This window comes from Phaseolus vulgaris, chromosome 7, assembly GCF_000499845.2.
Source record: "Phaseolus vulgaris cultivar G19833 chromosome 7, P. vulgaris v2.0, whole genome shotgun sequence".
Classification (NCBI taxonomy): domain Eukaryota; kingdom Viridiplantae; phylum Streptophyta; class Magnoliopsida; order Fabales; family Fabaceae; genus Phaseolus; species Phaseolus vulgaris.
In genome coordinates this window covers 18,304,488-18,316,273 of record NC_023753.2, presented here as the reverse complement: position 1 = coordinate 18,316,273, position 11,786 = coordinate 18,304,488, and the positions used below count along the sequence as shown (strand labels likewise).

Genomic DNA, 11,786 nt, shown 5'->3' with positions numbered 1-11,786 from the left:
AGTCATTTGAACCTTACACCACGTCTTGTTGCCTACATTATAGCATGACAACTCATCCCAAGAGGTACAAATCATGTTGTTTTACATGAAGAGGATTTAATCCTTCTATATTGCATCATGAACCAGATTAAGGTAAACTGGGTTTTCATTATCAATGAACACATGCTGAAATCCAAAAGGTTGGTTGATTATCGCTTTCCTTATGCTATACTTGTTTCAAAATTGATTGATTTCTTTGGTGTTGATGCTTCAAATGAGAGAAACGACCTCATCAAGGCTGTAAGTGAGATTGACAATTCAACTCTCACAAAGATGGGATTTCACAAAATAGAGAAAAATTGGGTGGTTCTCAAAGGCAAGAAATCTCAAGCAGAACATGGAGCATCAAACCTCAACAATAAGGATGAGGATGAAGTTGTTCCCATGGAGGATGACACATTTCAAGCTGCAGAACATTCATGTTATGTTATCCATCACTCCTATGGGCAAGAACAATCTGCTGAACATGCTGGAAATCAAATGATAAGTTCTCCATCTGTAGAAGTCAGAGGAGACTCACCTGCTCCCCAATCTGTGCATGAAGAAGCTGCTGCAACTCATCAGAATGCCATTGTTGCCTATCAAGCTCCAGTATACCGAGGTGAACCATTATCCATGTTTGAAAGGCAAGTTCTGTGTCGCCTTGATGTCATGACTTCAGAACAGAGGGCATATTTTGAGACCACTCAAGCAAGGTTTCAGCACCTTGATGATCAAATTGAAGGAGTTCAGGCGCAGCTTGCAGAGCTATACTACAAGGATTAGAAGTATCTTGATTTTCATGCTTTCTTTATCAGTTTTAAATTTTGTAATGCTGAACAATTTGTCTTTATTTTCTGGACTATTATGGTTATATTTCTGGTTTATCTTCCCTTATGCTTAAATGCTCTTTGATGAATCCAAAGGGGGAGAAAAATAGCTCACCATGCCAGGTGAAGCTAGCCGAATCAGGAAGTTAAATTCTGCACCTTAAAACCATTTTACATGTTATGCAATGTTCTGTTTTTCTGGTTTAGTATTTGGTGCAGTACAGGTTCTTAAATCAACAGAGTTATGGGGATTTGTCTCCATCAAATAGGGGGAGATTGTTGAAGATGGTTGCTGCCCCTTCAAGACATGTGTTTGATGAAGACTTTTATGTACATTTCATGTATTTTTACATTTGCTTTAAGAATGTCTTAGGTAGTGTTTAGAGGTTGTTTAAGAGTAGGCTTTTTGCTTAGTAACTCACATCTTAACCACTGACCATGTGTTAAGAGCAAGCACAAAATTTCTTAAACTGTTTTTCACATGTTTTACAAAAAACACGTTTACTGCATAAAAATAAATCTGTTATTTTCTAACTAAACAGATTCATTTTTAAACTGATGCCTTGGCTAAGTCTTGTGAAAATTAGATTTTGTGCATCAAGTATTTTGACTAAGTCTTCTACCTTTCAAAACGACTGTTTTTAAATAATTAAAGCCTTTGCTGTTATCGTTTTGAAAAATAAATTTGTTCATCTGTAATTGAATAGATTCTTTTTTACTCTGGTGCCATGTCAATCTTAAACGGTTTTCAGTTTTGTCCCTGCACCAGAATGGCTGACTAAGTCTCCTCACATAACAAATTCTCTAACTGCTTTTTGAAAATAGATCTGTTCATTTTATTTTCAATCTGTTCATTTATAACAGCTTTAACTGTTTTTCAAAAATATGTTATAAGTTGGTTTTCTATAAAAAGAAAACTTGTTTCTGAGTTTAAAAATCAATCATACAATTGAAAAAACAAGTTTTGCATCAGAGAATTAAGGATTTACAAAGAATTAGCATCTGTTCTTGAAAGATTTCGAAAATCAAAAAGTGATTGTTCTTGTTTGGTTCCAAAAGCTTGGTGAGAGGTGCTGCTACTGTTCTAGCAATCTGTTCTACTCGTTTAAGGAAGATTTCTGCATCCTCAATCAGGTGTAGTTGTTTCACATTTCTTTTCTAGTAAAAGTTTGGTTGTACACTCTTCCTGATAGGGTTTCTTGAAGAGTGTGTGTGCTGAAATAGGGTTTTTCAGCAAGTGTACCTAAGTTCTTGTAGGGTTCAAGAACAGTGGGATTTGTGTTTGTTTGAATTGTGATTTAGTGAATTTCACCTTGGTTTAGGTAAAGACTGGATGTAGCTCAGTTGAGTGAACCAGTATAATTGCCTTGTGTTCATTCTCCCTTAATCTCTGCACTTAAATTTCTTCATAACTGTTAAACTGTCAAGAAATAAATTTGTTCTTTTTGGGCTTGTGACATACTGTTCTTAATTTCTGGAAAACTGTTTGATTTTAAGAAGAACATAAATAACCTATTAAAAAGCCATCGAAACAGATTGATTGTGATAGGTTACTCAAGTAATTGTCAAGCTATCAATTGAACCTTAATCACTTGCTTAAAATTGAAGCTTGTTGTTTTTGTGATTCACTGTTTTTCTTCATTATATCAGTGTGTGTGTATCTGGAAAATCGATCTGCATAATCTTGTGATTAACTTGACTGTCTAAACGCTTTTCAAACACAAACAGTGCCAAAATAAATCTGTTCAATTTCAAATAAATCGATTTATTTTCTATACACTGTGAAAAATACTGGTTCTGCGAGAAACTTTTAAAAGATCAATTCACCCCCCCTCTAGAACTTTGGCACTATTAAACCCAACACTTACAACTTCCGGTTCCTCACACCATTGAGAGTCAACCTCAACACCTTTGACCTCATTTTTTAGCCTTCTCCAACGAATCGCGGAATGGACAAATTTAGAGTTGAAGTCCCCATGTTTAAGCCAATTCACTCTTGCTTTTTGCCTGTACAATTCAAATTCTAAACAATCCCCAGTTGACTGAACAATTCCAACCTTCTCAACCTCCCCTCGTCCTCTAAAGCATAAATGTTGTCCTCCCCGTCCAGATTCTCAATTTCCATCTCAATACGTCTCTTATCAGATTCCACACAACCAAACACACTTCTGCTCCACACTTTAAGATCCGCCTTTAAGAGTTTCAACTTTTCTTTGAGTACAGATATACTATTACCTTCCACCTGATACAATTCCCACTTACCCTTTATCATTGCCGTAAACCCCGGTTCCTTTAACCACACATCAAAGGTTCTGAAAGGTTTTGGCCCCCAATCTTTAGTACATGATTTTAAAACTAGAGCGCAGTGATCCGAAACGACTCTCTGTTGCACATACTGTTTGGCTGCCAGCCAAATTTGAAGTGACTCTTCAGAGACCAGAAATCTATCTAGTCTACTATTTGTAGTGCCGTTTGCTTTAAACCAAGTAAACTTTTTCCCTACACACGAAATGTCCACCCAACCATTGGTTTCAATAAAGTTGTTAAAACCTTCCATCTCCTTCTTTTGACTTGAATGACCTCTAATCCCTTTCCTCTCCTCGGCCATCCTTACGGCATTGGAATCACCACATAAACACCAGGCCAAGTTCTAGTGTGATTGCTTGAACGTCGTTAAAGTTTCCCACAGAAGGATTTTGTCCTTTATATTACACGCTGCATAAACATTTACCACCACACAATGTCGTTTTGCTTCGAGGTGATAGCCCACAATAGCAATAAAGCCAGTACCTACAACATGGCTGCCATATTCGAAAGCTTCCTTATTCCACATTGTTATCATACTTCTTGCCCCGTTAATCCCTTTATGGTGGACCCAACCAATGTTACAACTTCCCCACAAAAGAAAACATCTGACATCTGAAAAAGAGGAGGATTTCGTTTCCTGCAGGCAGAGAAAATCAGCACCCTCCTTAATCACAAGGTGGCTCAGATACCTTGCTTTCGTCCCCCCTCCCAACCCTCTGATGTTAAGGTTGACTATAATCATGGTAACTCCTTCACACTACCCACCCGAGAAACCTCTTTATCATCCTTGTCCCTTACCTCTAAACGGTCCAGTTCTCCAACCAAATTCCCCTCCCCCCTGAGCACTCCATTCCTAGATTGCGTCCCAACTCCCAAATTCTAACGGATTCGGCATCCTTGATTTCCAGGTTGAACCGGTCATTGCAATGGTGAATATCAGTACTCGATTCCGCAAAGGAACAAAGGCTAAGCCTCGAAGAAGAGTTTACCCCATGATGGAGTGATCCTACTCCCCCATTCGACCTCCACTTTGGTTAAGCAGTTTGCGTGTCGTGCCCCCGCGTAGACCGTAGCCTTCGGAATTCTGGTGATGACTTGCAACCCCTTACTCCATTAGATGAAGCCTCGTGTTCAGCATTTGTTTCTTCATCGTTGGTCGTCTTGCACCACTTTACGCTTCCGCTTGATTGGGGATCCGAGCTCCCCGAAGACGATCCCTCACCCTTGTTGCGACGGCGGATTGCATGGCATGGGTTTACATCGGAATCGCACTCTTGCGTTTTCGACACGTCACAGTGATCCCCATCTTCCCTTGTACGTTGAGGAGTTGCCGAAGACATGGTAATGGAACCTACCTTACCGCAACGCAGAGACATTTTTTCCCCTTTGCTTCCTGACGTTGGGCCCCTTACATTCTCTTCTTTGCTAACCGTACCACTCTTAGTTGATTGGGCCTCACCTTGCTTAATCCCAGTAGCTAAGGAATTGCACCCATACCCATAGGCCCCTTCCATTAGGTTAGCCAGCGTATCCTGAATCACTTTGCAAGCTTCGTTGACTTGGTTGACGGCTTAGCTGCCCCTCCTTCAGACCCTCCTTGCACACATTTTGCCATATTAAGGAAAGAAAAACCACCTTTAGACTGACACCCCTTATCACTCAGAGCCTTATTCTCTATAAACTTCCAATTTGTTGGTATCGAGGTTGGAGTCTGCCCCACCACCTCGGGTACCTTGTCCCGTTGCATACCGACACATTTGAGATCGTCTCCTTCATCGGACGACCTTCCAAAATGGTAGGTTTCCTCCACTACGGTGTCCGAGGACGAAATACTGTCAGATGAAGCATAGCGGTCGTCGTGACATGAACATTCTCCTCTTTCTTTACTGGGTATCTCTTCTGTGATGACAATATTACAGAGCTGCTCATTAATCATGAATTCCTTCACCATATCAACTTTGCATGCTTTGGGTAACCTAACATGCAGACGAGCATACTCCAAGTTCTCCCACAGTCGAGTAGACTCATCAATTTTAACCAGGGACGCTACTTCTCCAACCACCTTCGAGAAGCATTGTTCGTTCCACAAGGTTAATGGGATTCCATAACACCTTACCCAGACTATTTTATGCCCTGCTACGCAGGATTCAGACCAGGGCTCAGTATCATCAAAAAGGGAGACAAACCATTCGTTGTTAAGTTTAATGATGTCATCCATTCTATCACCATCTTTGGGTGTTAGAAGCACTAGATTATCACCCATAAATCTAAGTTTAACTCTGCTCATTCCCCCATTGACAAACTCTTTGCTCAAGGTATCGAAAGAGATGTTAGAAGACATCCATCCAACTACACTCGAAACCAGCCACGACGGTGCATTTGACGTTGTTTCAAAAGCAGGGCCAGACCATCTACCTTTTAAAGACTTACGTACAACCTCAACGTAGGACTGTTTAGGTTTCTGAGTCTCACCTTTTCGGACTGTTCTGTGTTCGTGCCAAACCGCCTTCTCCTTCATCTTACCTTGAGGGCTCCTAGCTCGAGAGATAGCATTTCTAGATGTACTTGGCTTCCCCTTCTTGACTTTGCTCTCTGCTCTCCTATATTTTGGAAAGTTAACGTATAGTTTAAAGTTGCCAATGTAAATCCGATCCAATTGCTTTTCCAGCTTGGCCTCATTAGGGATAGGATAAAATCTCACAAAACCATATCTTCTTCCACACCTATTTGGCCGTCTGGAGATAAACACCTCTTTCACTCTGGCCCATTTTCTGAAGATCCTAAACATATCATACTCTCCATGGCTGTCAGGAAAATTCGAGAAAAAGAACGTTATTGAGTTCCCTTTCCCAAATCCCTCCACTTAATGGGACTTTGTAATATTCATGATTTATTTCTCATATCCATAAAAATTTAGTCTCGATTTTTAAAAATAATATATCTTAATCTTTATTCAAGTAATTTTACATCTGTTTTAGTATCTATTGTTAATAAAAGTTAACGTCAATAACAATAATTGACTTGATGTTGATTATGGTGTTAATGTGATATATGTTACATTTTGTATTTTAATCTCTAAATTTATAATATTTTTTTTCTCTTTTCTTCTTGTCTCTTACTTTTGTATGGATATTGTAATAAACATTTATAATAGGGATACATTGCTAAAAGAAAAAGGATATTGGGAGATATTTCATTTCTAGTCTTCAACCAAACTATTCAACTTTTATCTGACTATCATCGATTTTGAAGCCCACTCTTTGGATTTTGTGCACTTATGCATGGGATGACAGTGACATTACACAACTCAAATATATATAATAGTCCCATTTACAAATCTAGCATCATTTATTTGTTCTGCGCTTTGAAACTGGGAGAGGCTAAAGATAAAGGAGGAATGCCTTGTTCATTGGTGAAAACGTTGTTAGGATCAACCATAGTCTTCACCCTTACCAGTCTGTCGTAGTTACTGAGGAAGTACTTTTCACCCCAATCCCTTGCATTTTCAACACCATCTTCCACATCACCATAACTTCTTATCCTCTTCCTCACTCCAAGGTCAAAGTCCATGTAATTAATATATGCAGCCCTTGGAGCAGATGAAACAAAGGGACTCATAGCATCATAGAACCCTCTTATCCAATCTACATAATCACTGCTTTTCTCTTTGTCAGCTTCTTTCCAATAGATCAGGTACTGTATTGTAAACAGGTTTCCTCTTCTGTGGGGAAAAGCAATTGCATCATTGCTTATATTATGCATCTTTCCACCATAAGCATCCAGAATAACATACCCCTTTGGCTCCTTTTCGAGGATGTCCAGTGCAGTTTCTATGCCCACAAGAGGAATATGGTTTTTTACATAATCTGATTTGGCCTTGAAATATTCTTTTTCTTGCACATACCTGTTTTTCAAGTCAGAGACCGACGCTCCATCACTTAGGCCAGAGAAGAAAACAATTGACTGAATCCAACTCATTTCTATGCATTCTTCTTCTGTAACACCCAACTCTGGAAAAGCATGGTGTAGAATGGATATGGCATCGGTTTTAGGACCAAGATAGAAACCATTAAGTGTTAGTGATAACCCTTTGGTTTTAGCTTGGGGCAAACCAGCACCAACAAAGCATGACAAATAGAAGTCATCTTCCAAGTTGGGTGCCACATATTGCCATTTGTGCACCAGATTGGCAACATGACTTTTTGTGCCTGTTCTTGATACAGTGAAACTGGTTACAACCTGTGGCACTTTCAACAACTGGATTTTCCAGGCATAAATGATCCCCCAAAGACCACCTCCTCCTCCTCTAATAGCCCAAAACACATCTTCTCCCATGGTTTCACGGTCCAACAAATTTTGATCAGCATCAACGAGAAGGGCATCCACTACGTTGTCCGCTGCAAGACCATATTTTCTAGACAACAACCCAAAACCACCACCACCAATGTGTCCTCCGACGCCAACAGTTGGACATGACCCAGCTGAGAATCCATATTCATTGCTTGCTTGAGAGATTGCATAGTAAGTCTCTCCCAATGTTGCACCACCTTCAACCCAGGCTGTTTCTGTCTCCATGTCCACCCAAACATGGTTCAAATTCATCATGTCAATGATCACAAAAGGAGTGCCATCATCAGCCACATACGAAGTCCCTTCATAGCTGTGTCCGCCACATCTTACTCTGATCTCCATGGAACTTTCTCTACTGCATGCTACACTTTTCTGCAGCTGCTCCAAACTCCCTGGCAATACAATGGCTATTGGCTTAGGAATCACGGGTTCTGCGAACCGAAGATTTTGGATGGAAAAATTAAGAATTTTGAAGTAATCATGGGAAGAGGGTTGGTCATGTTCTTTGTAAGGGAGAGTGGTAAAGTTTTTGATATTGTGATTAAGCAAGCAAGAAGCCAAGTCTGTGTGTGAAGCACACGACCAGAGTGAAACTTCCAAGGATAGTAAAAGGAAACATAGAAGGCACAATCTTTTGAGGAAGTAGAACATGGCTTAAGCTTCTGAATTGTAGAACTAGAAGCAAAGTGATTTGCAAGTGGTGAATAACTAGTTTGAGTTTATGGGCATTGGAGAATGACTAATGATAGTTTTTAGAGAAAAGGATGGAGAAACGTGGCAGCCATGCATATGTTGTGGCCGGCCATAGTTTAATACTGGAATTTGGAAGTGGCGGAGTGGACTCATTTTCTGGAGGGGTCCAGCAGGGCCGAGTGAACTTGAACACTGATATAGAATCAATCACTCATTGAAAGCAGACAAAAACAAAGAAAGAACAGAATAACATAAAAAATACTAGGAACATCTGGTTAACAAAATTGAAGTGTAAGTGAGTTGCGTGAGAGAGTATAAGAGCTGACTAAAAGTGTTTGCCGGCTGAGTAAAGAACATAAATTGCCATGGCCTGCTATGTTGTTTGCTTTTATCCAGTTGCTTTTAAATAATGTTAATATCAATTCATATCAGTGTTCATTTTTAGCTCTTGTTAACCAAAGCCCGTGACAATCCATGGATTTAGTTCTTATCATTATACTCATGCTATTTGTTCAAACCCTATACACAAATTATACATTTTGTCTTTACTTCAAATTTATATACAATTGTGATCCTACTTTCCATCACTACATCCGAAATATTTTCTATTTCAGAATTTAGATCTTAAGTAATCGGGAACTATATATAAATAATGATACTTACGTACATAAAAAAAAGTTAACACGAGTAAAAAATGAAGAGAAATCTTCATGTTCAGACCTTTACAGTTCAGACTTGGTACAGCAATAGAAAATTTCAAATGAAACAGAATAAGTCATCTTGTTGAATCTTTTCCATGCAAATATCATAACTTTTTTCATGCCATGCAAATGGTAATCCCAATCCAAAATACTTTAACTGCTTTCTGTACAGTATATATGATCCTGCCACGAAGTCAAAACAATTGTCAATATTTAATAATTGAATTTATATTTTAATTAAATAACTTAATTTAATATTTTATTAAAGTAATGTACTCGTATTGAAAGGTGGGGCTAGTAGGGGAAAATTGTGTGGTTTGAAACCATGGATATTATCCACACGCTAATGTTATGGGTATATTATTCAATCTCATGGTCATCTTTGTAGAAAAATCCGCCCACTACATATATTGGATTAGGCCTTGTTATTACCCAAAATATAGAATTAAAATGGTGGATATCTTTTTCAAAGAAAAAGAATTTGAGTTCATAAAGTAGAGAAATTCAAAATCCTCTGGGATTGGTATACTGGGTAGGGGCTAGAGTAGTAAAAATGAGATCATAAGCTCAAAGTTCACCATTAATGTTGGACCAAAAAGAGACGCACAACAAAAAATATTTAAGTGCATAACAAAGACACATTATTATATGAAAACGATAGCTTGACACATTTTCATTCATTTTATATTTAAAAAAAAAAAAATATTTTATAATATAATATTTTATTTCAAAAAATAGTTGTAAAGTGATTTTTTTTAGCATGAAAGAAACTTTATTCGATAGTATATTACTGCAAAACAAAGGATCAGACTACCATTGCTGCCACTACGAGCTGCATTGTTTTCAGAGTCATCAATCAATCTAGAGAAGTCCATGGCCTTAGGATCAGACGAAAAGATAATTAATGCAGCCGCAAGGCTCCAACTTAAACCCATCTTTCTCTTCAATACGTTTTCTTCTGGACAAGTTTTCAATATTGTGAGATACCTTTCACCAATAATAGCATAAGAGGAGATAGCTATAGGATTTAGCCTCAACAAAATTGAACCTCTCATGGTAGACTCTAATTAGAATATGTTATAAATTGTTTATAACCAGAATATTGATATTCACTCACTACACAAGTTTCTTTAAAATAGTCTCTTTTCTATTTTATGGATTGTCTGAAAGTTAATATCTAATGCATTTTTTGTTGTACAACTACAAGTTTCTATCGACTCATGTCTTGTACAAATTAATTTAGTGTAAAAAGTATGTCTTGTGTACAATCACGAATTTTGTTAATGATTTATGGTATAATTTACATAATTTGTTATATATGTTACTTCTATTTAGAAATTTTGTGCAAAACTAGTGTTCTTGACTACAACAATTACGTTAGGCAACAACATAGAACAGTGGTCTAAGACATAAAAACTGTGACTTAAAGTTTAGGCAGCGATTTTTTAGCCGTGGTTGAGGTGAACGTGGTTGTTTGTAATATGTCATGATTTTTTATAAAGACAACAATTTTAAAATCATTGCCTAAAATATTTATAAGAGCTACAATTTTAAAAGCGTTGCTTAAAGTATTGACAAAAACAACAATACATTTTTTTAATTTTAGAGAAATTACTCATACAAAAGTTCAAGATGGAAAGAATAAGTATTGAAGCATGTATTGAAATATTAGTGACTCAACAAGAAATCTCACATGTTTCAAGGGATGTGTTCAAACTACATAATCAAAAAGTTTGTCTTAAAGTATAATGATAACGATCAAGTCTTCAAAATTAAAACTACAAACTTAGTTAAAAACATAATGTATTGTTTCTTTACTACATATCAACAAGTTCATTCTTCTTCAAGATTGTCTTCATAGTCTTCATTGCCTTCAAGCTTCCAAAAAAAAAACATATACTAATTAAATCTAATTGAAACAAAATAAATCTAGCAACTACCAAAACATATTGTATAAATAAAAGCGTTTTAATTAATCAATAACATGCTTTAATCAAATCCATTAAACTTTCATGTAACAATTGCATGTATGTGTTTACAACACAACATGAAGAGTACCACATATTCCAATCCATACCACTAAACTTATTAACATGATTGAAATTCCAATATGATTATGTATGTGTTTATATCTTCATGATCCAGCAAAAAAAAAAAAGAAACTTAAGGATAAAATAATAACTTTTAGATGTACTCCTCCAACATTACAAATCAAAGAAATTTCATGTGTAACTTGAAAACATTTCTCAAAGCCCACTAAACAATTTTTAATTATATACACCTGCTCATAATGAGGATCATGGGTGGATGCATATGAATGTAGCCCACTTCACTACTTTCTTTAGTTAAAACACATGTCATCATATTATTTATGTCATCCTCCACTAAATTTAGATTTTGCTACTTTACCACAAATTTCACCATTGCTTCTAGATCATCAATTTTCTTCGCCATGCTCGTCACTTCATTTTCATGTTTTTTTTCTTATAGCAACAATTTCTTTCTTTTTTTTAAATGTTGATGATGGTGTCATAGTCTTTCCATAACAACGTACTCTCCTAAGTTTCTCTTTCCCAAATATTGATTGAAATGCTTGCTCCGCAGAATCACTTGAGTTTTCATTAGAACCTTGAAGCTTAGTCTAATAAAAGAGCATGAATTTTAATTATTAAAAAGAATAGATTTATATGCACTTCATAAATATTTGTAAAATTACAATGATATTATATGTTTCTTCATCCATTTCTTTTCCTCTTAGGCCTTATCGACGTTGACGAGTTGTAATAAATATTCCAGCTTGGGTAACCTTTTCTATTACCTTTTTCTTAACACACTACAACAATTACATATTAAAAAAAATAACAAAAAATTAATAAGATGTTTTTGT

The 11,786-nt window shown here is 36.8% G+C and overlaps 2 protein-coding genes across 2 annotated transcripts; both read right to left on the bottom strand.

The window, feature by feature from the left end:
* Window positions 1–3,485: 3,485 nt before the first annotated feature.
* Window positions 3,486–6,003, bottom strand: LOC137828676 (uncharacterized). The gene is made up of 2 exons (XM_068635350.1): window positions 4,888–6,003; window positions 3,486–4,836 (listed from the first exon to the last, which is right to left on the bottom strand). The coding sequence occupies exons 1-2, from the start codon at window positions 5,941–5,943 to the stop codon at window positions 4,693–4,695; spliced, it is 1,200 nt and encodes a 399-aa protein (XP_068491451.1). The 5' UTR covers window positions 5,944–6,003; the 3' UTR covers window positions 3,486–4,692.
* A 317-nt stretch (window positions 6,004–6,320) lies between these two features.
* On the bottom strand, window positions 6,321–8,572 carry LOC137828675 (berberine bridge enzyme-like D-2). Its single transcript, XM_068635349.1, has one exon. The coding sequence runs from the start codon at window positions 8,154–8,156 to the stop codon at window positions 6,504–6,506; it is 1,653 nt and encodes a 550-aa protein (XP_068491450.1). The 5' UTR covers window positions 8,157–8,572; the 3' UTR covers window positions 6,321–6,503.
* Window positions 8,573–11,786: the final 3,214 nt, after the last annotated feature.

What these genes read in the sequence shown, in the direction of transcription:
- LOC137828675 (XM_068635349.1), bottom strand. Translation starts at nt 8,156, where the DNA reads ATGTTCTACTTCCTCAAAAGATTGTGCCTTCTATGTTTCCTTTTACTA.
- LOC137828676 (XM_068635350.1), bottom strand. Translation starts at nt 5,943, where the DNA reads ATGTTTAGGATCTTCAGAAAATGGGCCAGAGTGAAAGAGGTGTTTATC. An exon ending in TCGGTATGCAACGGGACAAG is followed by an intron (nt 4,837 to 4,887) that starts GTACCCGAGGTG and finishes ACAAATTGGAAG; the next exon opens with TTTATAGAGAATAAGGCTCT.